General features: G+C 37.9%; 1 protein-coding gene across 1 annotated transcript in view; it reads left to right on the top strand.

The window, feature by feature from the left end:
• The window catches only part of LOC135222950 (mucin-3B-like), a 40,509-nt gene that overhangs the window by 18,536 nt on the left and 5,962 nt on the right, over positions 1–16,011 (top strand). Inside the window, exons 2-4 of the mRNA XM_064261401.1 lie at positions 1,129–1,371; positions 2,514–5,463; positions 9,956–10,191. Of these exons, the coding sequence (XP_064117471.1) occupies positions 1,129–1,371; positions 2,514–5,463; positions 9,956–10,191 (3,429 nt within the window). The remainder of the gene's footprint in view (positions 1–1,128; positions 1,372–2,513; positions 5,464–9,955; positions 10,192–16,011) is intronic.

Genomic DNA, 16,011 nt, shown 5'->3' with positions numbered 1-16,011 from the left:
GGTAGTTAGTATATTGCTTTGGTGTCAGTTAACGAGATAACAATCAGTCTTGTTATGCTCTGTTGCAATGTAACTGTACCTAGGAACAAATCAGAAGATTCTGTCATAGTTGAGATCCCAGCCAGACTAAGAATATGAATCCTTCATTTGAATTAACAGTAAGTTCGTATCATTCATTGTATTAAATAATATACACAACACAATGCAATGTTTTAAGTGTGAATTAGAATATGAGTGAAGTAACCTGGGTGTCATAGCATAAAACTTAGGTTAGTACGTTTCAAATCATTTAGACTATACGATCTCTTGCGATTCAAAATGTTATACTTATTCTGAACGAGTCGGAATACAAACTCTTTAAGTTCAAGAGTTTTTACCAAAATTTTCAAGAAGTTCAAGAGTTTTTACCAAAATGTTCAAGTGGTGAAGGAATATTGTCAGTTAAATTCCACAGGATGACCTCCCAAGTAAGTTTCCTCTATAACTAGCATCAGTAACCAATTCCAGGAGGCACCAAAGATACTTCTACTTAAAAGTTTTCTGGCTTGTAAATATAAGAAAAATGCAATTAGCATGGTATGAAAATGTCCCCCTGTTTTTTTTAGAGCTATGAATGAATGAGGTTTGTAACCAAGGTAAGTCAATGAATCGTGCAATAAATAAATCATCCAATTTTTTAGTACCTATCAGTTTGACTCTTCCCATGTCAATTTTGATGTGTGCTAATTATTAGAACTAGATTTTTGGTGATAAAAATCAAATGTTTTGAAAAGTTTTCTTATACAAACCCATTAGTACTTGTACAAGGTAATACAAAGTTTCTTTCTTTCAGCCCTGTTGATTTTTAACAGCTAATTAGTGAGACTGCTGTGTATGAAATTTCAGAAGTTAACTGTTCAAGACTAAGGAATCTGTATGTAAAAAGGCAGGGCTACAGCTGCTCATCTTTCATCTGATAATACTGAAATGTCTTGGGATATCTGAAGATCATGAATACTGTATAGGCTAATTATAAATACTATAATGGGTTTGTAAGTTTAACAAAATTCATTATGTTTAAAAATTACATACTTGAATAAAATATGAACTTTCTATAAGAATTTCTTAGGACCCGGGTTTAATTTTCAGATTCTTCCCAAGACGGTAATAAGTGGAAATGGACTGTCACAAGTATGCAGTGTTTTAGCAGCCCCAGGAACCACAATAATTTTAGCTCCACCAATAGTCCGAGGAGGCTTTGGAGAACACCCCCAGAGCATTGCATTGCCATCTTCCAGTATTGCTCTCCAGAATTTACCACAGCCAACTCCTGTCATACTTCCTTTAGCAACCACAAAACTTACCTCTTGCCCTACTTTGGTATCAAAAACTGTGAGTAATCCTTTGTCAATTTCCAGGTTAATTTTCAGTTCCCCTTTCCACTCAAAATTTAAATTATTAAATTAGAGTAGTTTAACAAGATTACAGAGTACCATTTCTTGATCTTCTGGGGGAGTACCAGTAAGATTTGTTTTTTGTTTTAAATGTAAATGTAAATTGGAAATAGGTGGGAAAAGAGAATGTCCAAACATTGAAGGCAGAAAGCAGTGCAGCTGTGTCTACAGTGTGTTATTTAATACACAGTGCAGGCCATATGAAGCCAAAGACTAAAATGTTTATATCACTTGGAAGGCACAGTGTAATTGTGTTTAGTCATTTTCACTTTAAAAATTTTTTTCCTTGATAAATAATATGTGCCAGCACACGTGTAATCCACCAAACTTTATTCATACGAGCTTCTGTCAGTCTGTCCATCAGCTTGTCTGTCATGTGTACCTGTCATTGCATCTGCATGGTGGAAAGGATTTCAGCCAAACTATGTATAAATTTCCCTGCATACATGTGCCTGGATGGAGATTGTTCATTATGAAATTTAGTTGTCTTTGCTTCCCACCTACCTTGTTATTGCAGTTCTTGTGTGGCTGAAGGGAATTTTATCAGATTTAGTAAAATTTAGACTTTCATCTGGTGTTATTGTGGAGGGAGATGTAAAGTATATTTGTTTCAGGGAGATGTAAAGTTTATTTGTTTCTGTCTGCCTGTCTCTCAGATCATGGCCACACCTGGCTTGTCATTGAAAGTCTTACAAAGTCGTAGGGGTTTAAATCAGACTTTCTGTGCACCTCTGTAAAAGCTTTAATGATGTTTACTTCAGATTTTGCTTTAGTCTTGGATAGAGACATTTACTGTATTGCTTTATGTGTACTCCAGTATGCTTGTTTTATTCATCACACCCCATCAGTCATATAGTCTATGCCTACAGTCATGATTTGGAGTGTCTCCAGACTCAACAGTTTCTTTTAACATACTGTATACAGATAGTTAAGAAGTTGATGTATATTTTTATTTAAATATCTGTTGCTCTTCATGTATTTTTATCTTGGTTTATTTTTGCCTATAGTTAATAGCCATTTAAGGTTAAGGAAATGTGATGGATAGTTCATGAAGTTTATTTGGTACTGTACTTATTTCAGATTTGTGGAGCACAGCAGACACTGCCAAGTGGAAAGTCAGATCAAGCAAGGACTAGTTTTCTGAAAGAGAGGGTAAAGGAAGGGATGGGACTGAAGAGATCAAATGTGAAAAATATCCTTCCCAAAGGCTCTCAAGTAGATGCACAGACTTTGATAATAATTAGTCCTCCGGCACCTACTTTCTTGTCTAGCACACCATCGCCCGTAATCTCACAATCATCTTCATTAATTCCCAAAGATGCTTTAAAAACTGGTAGTGACAAAAAGTGTAAAATTATTTTACAAAAAAATGCAAATTATGTTGTTAGTGGTAATAATGTTCAGCGGAAAATATGTGAGAAAAAGAGTATAAATCCAAAAAATGGAAGTGATACTAGTGGTATTGTAACAGATGTTAAGAGAAGGAAAAGGAAAGCACCTGCTAAAGGTGATAGGAAAATAAGAGGCAAAAGAGACAGTTCCTGTTACAGGATTGTGGATGGTACTGGAACAGAAGATACCAGTAGTAGTTTTCATGATATTTGTCTTGATGAAAAAACTGGCTCCTTTCAGAGTACACAAAGACCCTCAAAGGGCATTGTATTACAGCCTAATGAGCTTTACCCTTCAGAGCAAGATATTCCTCACCATCCACCTCCACCTTACCCTAGTTTATTAAGTGAACATTCCAGTGCACCTTCTGAAGTCAAAGTTAAACAGACTGATGAAGAAAAAGTGTGTTTTATAAATAAGCTCTCTAGTGAAAGTTCTCCCTCGTTAAAGACCCAGCAAACTGTGAAAGAAAGAGATCCTTCCACCCCACCTCAGTTTACTAACTTTTTTGAACCAGATAATTATCAAACATGCAACCCACCAGTGCCTTCAAAATCATATACAGGCTCTACAAAATTGGAGTGTTCTGTTTATACTTCAAATTCTGTTTCTAATCACTCAAGTACTTTGTCTCAAAGTTATACTATTGAGAATGGGAGTCATTCTCCTACTGATTCTTCTAAATGTTGTTCCTATGTTAAAACATCTGAGTGTTCCCTGTCTCCATTTAAACCAGCCTCTGTTAGTTCCAGTTTTTCGAGGTCTGTCACTCCAACATTGGATCCCCCCTCATATTCTTCACCTCATTCAGTAAAGTATCAGACACCACTTTCATCAGCTCATCTGCCTTCCTCTTACTCAGGAAATTATTGCACTTCATCTGTCTATTCACAGTCCCTTGCATCGACTCATTCTCAAAACATTCAACCACATAGCTCTGTCACTGGTTTTACTACTTCAACAAATACTCATGTCCAGCTGTCTTCACCTTCTCCCCATAGTGAGATGCAAAATGCAGTAAGAAAGCTTAGCACCAGTGGAGAAGATATGGGACCTCCTCTTTTGTCATCTGTCCCATTGATGTCTGACAGTTCAACTTCCCAGTCTTGCAGTCAGTCAATACAGGAGTGTTCTCATACATATGTTACTAAATCAACATCATACCCTGTTTCACCAAGTGCAACTCCTTTGTCATATTCATCACAAGGTTCATATCATGTAGCCTCTCAACAGGCTTCACCTTACTCTAGTTCCTTAACTCCAGTAGCTCCATTCAGTCAGTCTCCACAAATGAACTCATACAGCAACATTCATTCACCTCAGCCCAGCTCATATACTGCACCGTCACACTCCTCTCTCTATGATGTTTCTCCACAAGCATCTATATACACACAGTCTCCACAGCAAAACTTTTATAGTCCTCCACAACCATCATCATCATATTCCCATTCACACCAACCAATATATCCTTCCCCACAGGCAGTGACCCCTTCAGTTTCAACACCACATTCTGGGGTTAGCTTACAGAATCCTCAGTCTTTACGGCACCATTTTCCAAATCCCCAAGGATACAGTGACTCACCACATCAGCCTGGCTATTGTCAGTCACCTAACAGTACACCAGTTATTTCACGGCAAGCTGGCAGTGACTATGAAAAGGATTGTCAGTCACCACTTCTTCCTCCATATTCATTTCCACATATGTCATCCTCATCTCAGTATGCATCCACAAATGCTAACATGTATGCTGATAGTTCTGACCACCATTCAAGTACAGAATCACAGCATGTAGTGGTGGGTAAAAGTTTAACTCCAGAGCAACATCCTTGTGATGGTGACAAATTTAGTTCTGTTGATTTATCTGCAGAAAGGTCTTTAAGTCCTCCATCATACGAGGCACATTTTCAAAATGCACTGTCTTTTTCAGCAGCTAGTCATTCATCATCAAGCTCCCATAACCATTTACATTCCCAGCAGCCTTCAACTCCAGAGGATTATTCTTTATATCATCATACTTCTAGATATGATGGACAGAATCTTCCAAATATTTTAGTAGATCACAAAAGCAACATGGGAGCTCCCCCGGCATATCCCACATCCACATCTTCAACTTTGCCCCTTCCACCATTACGTTATGTATCAGATACGCAAACAACACCTGGAACTCATCATCTGAATTATTCATTTACTCCAGATATATGTAATGACTCCCAAGACTATAGTCCTTTAGAACACACTGGAAGTTTTTTTCCAAACACTCCTCCCATGTTACCTTTACCAGCTGCCCCACCACCTATGGAAAATCAGTTTAATCTTCCAAGTGCAAGTACTTCTCAGGGTCACAGTAACACACAGAGTGCCTCATATTCAACTTCCTTCGCAAGTGCCACATATTATAAGGAGCAAGAATCTCATGGAAATCGACCTTATAAAACAACTGATCAGCAAGACTTGCCTGAGCACCACACCTTTGGGTTGGATTCAAACATAGACAGTTGGAAAGGTGGTAATGGTGAAAATTCCAAGGTACATGACTTAATCGAGAAAGCTGAAAAGTTATGGTTTATACCTCATCAGGAGCAAAATAAAGTGTATATGAAGAGGAAGGAGCTAGCAAAAGATATTCTTAATCATTCAGGTAAGTTAACATGTAATTGTCTTGTTGAAAGAGTGAATGATAATTTTTTTAATGCAAAAATAAAATTTTACTTGCTTGTATTTGCTGAATGTTAAAACAAAAGATCTTTCAGAATCAAGCATTTGTAAACTGTTGTAACTGTGAAGGAACTTATTACTCTAATGTAGCTTAAGACCAATAAGTTTGATTTATAGACTCTTAGGCTTCCAAATAATTTTTTTTAGATGAACCTTACCTCTTCATTATATAGCTTTTACTTCAGGGTCAGCGGTAGTTCGACAGATTGAAAAAAAAAATGAGAGCACTGTCTCTATCCATCGTCTTCCCCACCTTTTACCAGGGGATCAATAGGTACAAACACTTGTAGCTGGTCAGCCTACTTCTGTCGCTGGCTTCAGTAGGAGTTCGTCAAATGAAATTGGTTTTCTGTTGGTTTGTTCTTTTATTTTCTGCACTGCTCTCTGTAAGTTTCGGTAAGTTTGGGTTGCTTCCCATGTTGGAGGAAGGGTCATTGCCCCCCTTTTTCTTGCCTTGTCCTTGGCACATCCTGTCTTACTCCCTTGGGGCATGGAGTGACAGGGAACTGGGACATGTCAGAAAGCAATGCAGATATGTGCCTGTTGTCCCCTTCCTCTGTTCGGTCTGGTGGGGCACCAGGTTGGGCATTAGTGGCGCCAGTTCTAGCACCAGGATTTGTTCTCCGATAGGATCGCTCCGGTAAGAAGAGGAGGAGTCTTCCAATGTTTTTTCTCTCTAATTTTACTGTATTGGCTTGGCTTGGTAGTATTTAAGTGAGTTAAAGCGGTCTTATTGAGTAAACTTACCTTTTGCTTTGATCAGTTAGGCTCTACAGTGGTACCTTGAGATACGAAATTAATCCGTTCCGAGGCGGCCTTCGTATCATGAGTTTTTCGTATCTTGAACCGCATTTTACATGTAAAATGCCTAATCCGTTCCAAGCCCTACAAAAACACCCCATTAAATTATATTTCCAGGCCTACAACACATATTCTAGGGTTAAGACGCCGATCCGACGGAAGAAATATGACTCCAAAAAGGCAAAATACTCTACATACTTGAGTAATATTCAACTGCATGTAATGTTCAACCCCATTTTTACTGCATATATTAGGACTTTAGCATATGTCTCTTAGCAATAAGCCTAGCCTATGTTAGCTGTTGCTACTGTAGCCTAGTCTATGATTCTGACATCTACACCTAAGAAGCTAAAAGCTTAGAATATGCCAATAAAATGTATAAATAATCAGTAGGTACTCATTTCAAATAACTATTTATTAATCATTAACTATAATACACAAACAAACAAACAAAAAACCTTCCAATTGTTTGTTTACATTCAGCTCTTACGAGTACCGAACGAACGCCAAGCAATCACTTTTCCTAGGACACAGTAAGCCATAAATTTTCATTAGTATCTCTCTTCAACAAATGAAACTACCAAACAGTATAATAACCATTCATTTCTATTCTTTATTCTATCTTTACCTAATGGAGATACCGAGTTACTGACAGCTATAATAAAACATACGTAACGTAATATTAAAACAGAAGAATTCTAAAAAATACGTATTTGTTGGCTTCGATGATAGCGGTCTGATTTATTTTATATTTTATGATATATCTAATTCACAATTTTTTTTATTAAATGTATTGCATGTACGTACTCATTTCAAATAATTATTAAGTAACCATTTACTATAATAAACAAAACAAAAAAAGCTTCCAAACTTCTGTTTACATCCAGCACTTACGAGTATCGAACGATCGCCAAGCAATCGCTTTTCCTAGTACACAGCAAGCCATAAATTTTCATTATCTCTCTTCAACTAATGAAACGACCAAACAGTATAATAACCATTCCTATTCTTTATTCTGTCTTTACCCAATGTTTTTTTTAATTAAATGTATTGCATGAATAAGTTTTTCAATTTACAACATCCTTTTACCAATAGAATACATACAGCACAAGGGGTAGATGCTGACCAATAGGAGAGCAGGACCTTATGGGGTGACTAGCATCAGGAACCAATGGGAGAGCGGGAGGATGGTGGCGAGTTTACTCAGTTGGCGGCGTGCGAGTTTTAAAATTGTTCTCGGTGGTCCGGGCGAATCTCGGGACTTTACAGCAACAACCTTTCGTAACTTGAGCAATTTTCGTACGTAGAGCCGTAAAATTTTTCGTATTTGCTTTCGTATCTCGAGTTTTTCATAAGTTGAGCCTTTCATATGTCGAGGTACCACTGTAGTTAGAAGCTGAGGTTGCCTTCGGTTTTCCCGTGTGCTGCGGATTTTTTTCAGCCTCACTGTTTTGATGCACCAGTAGCATATGTCTAGCACAAATTTGCGCATTTTGCCACAATCCCACATTCTTGCACATGCATGTCTTTCGGTTACCCATATGCCTATCGCTTGCGTGCCTATTGGTTGTATGCCTATCACATGCATGCCTGACTTGTTCTTGTCCATAACTTGTGAGCAATTATGTATTTGTGTACCTATGGCTTGCTCAACCATTGCGTGTGCACCCATGGCTTGTGTGCCTATCGCATGTCCGTATGGCTTGTATGCCTCTTGCATGCATGCTTATAGCTTGTGTGCCTCAGCTCTGTACTTTACTTGGGACTCTGTATGCAGTTCTTAAGTTTTTATTTTTTTTTTTACCTTTGAACCATTTAGAACAAGCTCCTTGTAAAAAAGTTTCTATGGAAACTTTACAGTACCCATAGACACAGCTAAAGAGAGAGAGATCCACAATCTTAGTCAGATAAGGTAGGCTTTGCTAAAAACAAAGCAGTTATCTTTCCCTTAGTTTGGGATAAGTACAGGTTTGGGCTACACCCTTAACTACAACAGTATCTTTTCCTTGCCTGGATTAAACTGTTGTAAATGTTCTGTGTTTAGTGATCTGGAAACTGGAGCTTCCAAAGAGCAGGAATGTAATGTCCTTTTCATTAGGTCCCTGGTTAATGATTTCATGCTAATTTCTATCCTTAATGGAAGGTAAGCCACTGGACATGTGAAAACCGGCTTTAAATCAGATAGACAGTAACACGTCTTATCTTAAAGGCGGTAGGAAAATAACTGGTGGGTCACAGGTAGCCGTGGGCATTCTGGGTATACATGCCCCGTGACCTGGTATAGATGCCAATAGTCCCTGGATCTCACAAGTGTCATTTTAATTCTACCGGTTTCCAGCTTGGCGCTAGTAAATCCTAATGTTAAGACCGAAGGTTTGTTAGTTATGAAAAATACAAATGAGTTACAAATTTGGTATATTTAAAAAAAAAACTTATCCTTGGTTAAGATACTGAAGTCACTCAGTGTCATAGTAATGTTGTATTTGCTTTGGATTATCTTCCTGGTGTGGGAATTAAATAAGATTATTACAGAGCATTAACTCATCTCATTTGTGCAGGGGATATTATGTCCTGAATTGATACGTAGCCTTTTTTGTTTTACTGCCTTTTAAACCTGGTTGTGGTTTTTGGGAAGCTGGGAGGTGCTCAGGGTTGAGTATTAGAAGTACCTTACCTTTTTGTACATATGTACTTGTTAGTTATCCATTGTGGCTCTGCAGGGTTTTGGCACAGTAACCCAATCCATCTTTTGCTGAAGGGGTCATCCTCCAAAGGAGATCTCGGCTATATTCATGATGAGGATCTTGTAACTGAATGACAATCCTCCTAAGGTGGCATTGATAACCTGTGTATTGAATTCACTAATTAAAGCGAACACTTGTTTTGTACAAAATGTGTCACTAAGTAACCTTTTAAGGATTGGCTGATTTCCACTTTGCCCACCTTTTTCAAATGTGGGAATATCCGTTATATAAATTGCCCTCCCAACCTCGCTACATTCAAAGTGGACCAAAATACGTAGACTGACCGGCTACAAGTGTTTGTACCTATCGGTTCCTTGCAGTTGGTGGCTTGGGGGAAGTAGATGGATAGGAGACAGATATTCATAGGAAACCAAGTGTCTCGTTTTTTATTTTTTTATATGTTGAACTACCGCTGGTGCAGAAGTAGAAGCTATATAATCGAGAGTGGTAAGTATTTAAGAGATAAATCTTAAATTGAGTATTTATATTTTCTTCAACAAGAAGTAAAAATAATAGTAAAAAAGTTAAAAGGTAAACAACAAGGTGGTAAAGAGACTGTGAAGAACTTTAATACCCTCTATCACATCTGTGCAAGTCATGCTGTAAATGGTACATCCCTATGGTTTAATAGAGGGAAATAAGACCAGATCACTTTAAACTTCAAAGTTGTTGTTTAAGTCTCAGTCATCAGGGAATAGATTGAATAAAGTTTATAATATTCTTCATATTTTCTTTATTTATTATTAACTGTTTATGATGGATACTCAGTATCTCATTTTTTGTTGTTTGATGGATTTGAACAGTCTTTTTCCCACCCCTGGATTTTCCAGGGAAAGTAATTTTCTGAGGTTATACATATTTGAATTTCAGTATCTAAATCAAGTCGAGATACATTACTGAAGGAAAAATTCTGGATTGAGGAGGATGAACCAATATCTGAGGAGATTACAAACTCGTCACACAGTAATTATTTTACTGAGGAGCATCATCTCACTGACAAGGTGTTGAGCCAGTTTGAAACACCTAACACCCAAGTACCAGAAGGGGATATTTCTTCCTGCAGTGGCAAACCCAAACTAAAGAAAAACATGGATATGTTATGCCAGGTAAGGATTTCAACTGTGAAACTGAATATTATTGCATTTTAAGTGAGTGGTAAATTACTATTGATATGTTATCTCAGATTTAAGGCTCTTAATTTAAAGCTTATCCAAAACACTAAGAAATAGAAAAGTTACTAATAGCTCTTTGTGGTATTGACAATACAGTATATGTACATAGAACATGTCAGTTAAGGTAGGCTAATCATAGTCATTTTTACTGTTTATTCTGTTTTGCATTTTCTATTCAATTATAAAACCATTGTGTATTTTTATTCAATTAAAATAATTATTTCATGAACACCTTTATAGGTCATAAATATACAAGAAATGCAACCATTGCTCCCTCAAGTATTTGACCTAAAATCTTGAATCTTCATAATCATTTGTTTTGTTATTTTTGCTGTAGATGGATTAATTTTTCAGTGAAGGTGTTTTGTTATTCTCATATGTTACAGCTACATGTAAATAGCATTACTGTATGCGTCCTTTCAATAGCTTGGTTACGTTATTATGGTATGTGTATGTAGTTGTTGTGACTACTACCAGCGTTGTACATGCTTACTGTGTTCTCGTAATGTTAGTGAAACTTTTGAAAAAGTGAGAAACAACACTTTTGATATTATATTTGTTCTATTTGATAAATTTTTTCACAAGAGTCTTAGATGCTACACTGGCATTTTGCAGCCAGTATGGAACAAAAATGTTTACTATATTAAGGAAATAAATCTGATTTGTACTTGATAGGCTTGTTGCAAATAAAAGCCATCAATCACTGATAACTACTAACAACTTTATAATTTGCATGATTGGTTTCAATATATAAGGTATTAGGTTTATGTATTTCAAATCTAACATAAGGTGACTCATTTTAGAAGAGCATTATTATTAACATTTTCTCCACAATTTATTCATAATCACTGACTTACTAATCTATTGGCTTACCTGATGGGTTGAGAAAAATGTGGACTAGAAATATAGCATGTACAACTATATGTTTTGGTAAGCCAATATCTCTCTTACTTTATCAAGTTTTTTAAATCCAGACATGTAGCACAGTGATATTTTATTAGCACTATGAGGTTGGTTGTTGACCAAATGAAGTTAATTTCTTTGGCATATTGCAATACACCCCCTGAACACCTGAATAAGCCCTGGTCACTTACCAGCCCGAACCATCATTTATTAAAAATTTACCAAATCTTTGGTTAAAATAAACGATCAGTGTTGCCAATCTCCTGGCAAACACCCTCGTTACCTAGTTACCAGCCCACCGCTGATAGCCCTGCCTCACGGGCCGGTCACACCTGCCCTCTCACGTCAATCACTTATCGTTCGCGGTGGAGTACAGATGTATCCACAGCGAACTCCTTTTTGGTCTTGCCCGGCCTTCATTTGCACCTTTGATTTGATTGATTTTGGTGACGAATTACGCATCCCTTTGGATTACTGTTGGATTGCTCTTAATACCTTGTCATCAGACATTGATTCTGCAAAGGAAGAAACAACACAAGCTACGACAACGGCTACTGCATTCTCGGCCACGACATCACAGAAAACGACGAGCGGAAGTTCAACAACGTATCGTCTCTGCCAACAATACAAGAAAAGGATGAGTACCCTATGACACGATAGTCATTCCTTATGCGTAAATTGTTGGCCTGTTCAATATAATGTAAAGACCAGATGTTTGGAATGTCAGGAGTGGTCTTTGGACCAGATGTTAGGGTATCTCAAACGTAGGAAAGGTCTTGTATTAAGAAGTAAGTGTAGGCAGGAAGAGACTAACGTAGATCAAGATAAAGACTTAGAGACAGTGCTCTTTAAGAGACTTGAGAGTAGGCTGACATCGAGTATGACATCTCTGTTACCGATTTTATGTCAAGATTAAGTGAGGATAGATCGAGCAATAGGGATACTGAAATTACTAATCGTTCTTTTCCAGCTCCCCTGCCTGTTCCAGAACCAGCCCTAACCGGTGCTGGGGGTTATGGGGATCCGCAAGCCCACAGGGCAGGATCCGCCGTCCCCCCTGGCACGGAGCAGGCAGTGTTGGCAGCAGATTCCCCTTCCCTCGATGTGTAAGTTCTCAGGATGATAAAAACTTAGGTCAGATATAGACGAGTAGGGATAATAGGCTACATAGTGTTTAGTTTAGAAAGAGAATTGCAGGCTTCTTCGGGTCGGTTTTCTATTAAAAGTAGTAGTTTATAGAGGCACAGTGTCCTTAGAGCATCTTTAGGCTTTTTCCTGCTTCGAGTTCCTTGCATCAGAAGCTTTTAGGCCATGGTTGGTCTTTCAGATATGCTCCTTCGTCTTTAAGGTTACTTTCCTCTACTTATACGATACGATAATTGTTAATATCAACTATTCTCCGTTCAATGCATATTGACTTACGATATTCAGTATGGAAAGAAATCGAATAAAATTAACTACAGTTAGCCTAGTGTTCACGATGATATATCGTATGCATATTCAGTAGCCTAGCCTAAAGTATTCACAGTACAACATATTGATAGTTATTTTATATTGGCTAACGCTGTAGGCTCAAGGCATTCTGACTTCGGATAATTCAGTACAGGTGTAATTGAAAACGAACGAGAATCCGATCTGAGGATAATTAATATGAATGTAATCGAACAGAATGAAGATCGGATTCTGTCCGACTAAAGCATTATAATTGTATTATATGTATCATCATATTAGCGTAGTATAAACACTAACTCGGCAGTCATTCACGCTGGAATCAGCGGATGACGAATACGGGTTTGCGTCGCCGTATCCATCTCATTCTCTCCTGATTGCCTAAAATGACTAACGTAACAACACTCTCACTTATGCCAAGTTGTACAAACGTCTTGAAGGAGACGTGTGTTCAACTATGTTGACATTTAACATAGTCAATGAGGTATCTATCTTGGGGCATATAATCAGATGGCAGATATAAGGAATTCGTATGTATGACGTCTTCATACGTTTAACCGACTATTGCCGTCGTTAATTACATTGCGCTTATGTCAATTTACAGTTACAAATTATTACCAGTCGTATTATCAAATTACAATGACAACTGTAATTGATATTAGGCCTAATAAAGTTAATTTAATTACCTTTAAATATTATTTTATTACTTTTCAATTAAATTACAATTACACTAGCTTGTCGTCAAACAGCACTATTGTAAGGAGGTGTGGCTTAGACAGACAAGGATGCCGGCTAGTCTGTTTTTGTTTTTGTTTTTTTTCCTTGGCTCCAGATTCAACCATATCACTTGGTCTCGGCTAATGTTTTTTGTCCCTAGTTAGCATATTAATGAATATCTGGATACTTAACTTATGGAACGAAGTCATACTGTTCGTCTTACGATGTAATTTAAGTCCAAAATTTGACTGATACGTCTCATTGGAAGCTAGTTTTTCCATCGGGTTAGATGGCGTTAAATTTAGGATTCCGTTCGTTTTTCACTCGTTTTCATAGGTATTACGAACCTTACACTTTATATACTTTATTAATCCTTTGTCTGTGTAAAAAAAAAAAAAAAAAAAAACAGTAATGAGCTCTTTCATGCTATTAGTTTCTTTTACCACGGCTGCGTTTGAATTCATACAAAAGCTCGGGACTTCTGTCCAGGTTGCTGATGCACGTAATTTTGCCTTATTAGCTTCAGCTGCATTTATAACATGAATACAGTAATTACCGTCGCACGCGGATGAATACATAACGGATGTTGCTATCGGATTCGATTACTGTCATACGCTGATCAATACAATAAAGTGATGTTGTTATAGGAGTCGATCGCATTAACAACAAGTTCTCGTTCGGTTGTTCATAGCTGTACGGAGTTATACGAGTATATTATCGTTAAGATAATACCCTTTTAACTTAGAAGAGGGTGCAATTTACGGAGGTGGAGATGTTAGACGATTGTAATTTCTCTCTCTCTCTCCTCTCCCTCTCTCTCTTTTCTCCTCTCTCTCTCGTCTCTCTGGCTCTCTTTCTTCTCCTCGTCTCTCTCCTCTCTCTCGGTCTCTCTCTCTCTCTCACTTCCCTGATTTTATATTCTCTCTTTATCTTATACGATTGTATTTCTCTCTCTCTCTCTCTCTCTCTCTCTCTCTCTCTCTCTCTCTCTCTCTCTCTCTCTCTCTTACTTTTCTGATTTCATATTCTCTCATCCTATTTTCCCCGCTCTCCTAACACTGGACTCATTGTGCAACAGAGGTTTTTCTTCCTGTCACACCTTTTCAAACTTTGTCAATTTCCCTTCAGCGCTGACTGACCTCATAGGTCCCAATACTCGGCCTTTGGCCTAAATTCTATTTTTAAACCCAACAATCTTGCTGTCTGAGTTAGTATTAGAGTAGGGAGCGAATATTAGGAATATGTATAAGGTATTCATGATATGATATATCACGAGAGGATTTTAAGTATTAGGACAGATAGGAAAGAACATGTCTGGGTCTATCTGAGGGTATTCTTCCAAGTGCCAACCAGGCAGGTACAACACTACAAGAGAGGACATCACTACGATCGACGACACCGTCACAGACGCACCGATGGACATGGTTGTCTCCTCCGTACATGAGAGGCCTAAGGCCACATGGAGGTCTTCAGTTTCCCCTCCATACATGAGAGGCCGAGAGCCACTGGGAGGTCTTCAGATTCCCTCCATACATGAGAGCCGAGAGCCACATGGGAGGTCTTCAGATTTCCCTCCATACATGAGAGGCCGAGAGCCACATGGGAGGTCTTCAGTTTTTCCTCTACTCAGGTGAGGCACATAGCCAGCTGAGAGGAAACAGGTTTGTATCCCTCCCGCACTCAATGAGTTTTGACCTTAGGGTAGAGGTGCAGGGAGTTTTTCCCTCCACATATGGGAGGCCTAGAAGGCCACACATGGGAGATTAGTTTGGACGAGTGACAAATGAACTTGAGACTGACCCGCGTACTCAATTATATTGACTGACAATGGTACAGTGAGGGCCGAGTAGATTTGATTCCCCACCTCCAAATTAATGTTGTTAATCGGGCTTATTCAGGTGTTCAGGGGGTGTATTGCAATATGAAGTTTTTATTGTAAAACTAATATTGTAATACCTACCTGAACACCTGAATGATTCCCACCCTCCTCCCCTCTCATACAGAGTTATTGAGTTATGATTGACGTGAGAGGGCAGGTGTGACCGGCCCGTGAGGCAGGGCTATCAGCGGTGGGCTGGTAACTAGGTAACAAGGGTGTTTGCCAGGAGATTGGCAACACTGATCGTTTATTTTAACCAAAGATTTGGTAAATTTTTAATAAATGATGGTTCGGGCTGGTAAGTGACCAGGGCTTATTCAGGTGTTCAGGTAGGTATTACAATATTAGTTTTACAATAAAAACTTCATTTCTCAACACAAACAGTTCAAACATGTTATATACCTACATCTTCGAGTTACCTATACATAATCAGTGCTTACTTTCATTTGAACATTTGTAAAATTTAGTTGTCATCATAAATTACAAGCTTGATGGCAGTTGTTGGCTTTTATCCTGATCACAGTATAGTCATGTACTGTACAAATCATGTAACTTTTAGTGCGGTATTAATATCAACAGTGACATATATTTTTGTGTCATCAATCAGTTTGTTTATTTAAAAAAGAAAATAAAAAAGCACCTAACCATGAGACCCCACTACCTTTGAGTTTTTGCTAACCAAAGGATGTCCCCCTAATGACAGCTCTGTTTTCTGTTACTAAACCAGTCTTTTCTCCAGTCACCATCTGTGATATCTATATTCCTTACTTATGCCATTAATATTTCACATTGTAAAATACCTTTTA

Source organism: Macrobrachium nipponense, chromosome 8, assembly GCF_015104395.2.
Source record: "Macrobrachium nipponense isolate FS-2020 chromosome 8, ASM1510439v2, whole genome shotgun sequence".
Taxonomy (NCBI): domain Eukaryota; kingdom Metazoa; phylum Arthropoda; class Malacostraca; order Decapoda; family Palaemonidae; genus Macrobrachium; species Macrobrachium nipponense.
This window is presented reverse-complemented; position numbering and strand designations above follow the sequence as displayed.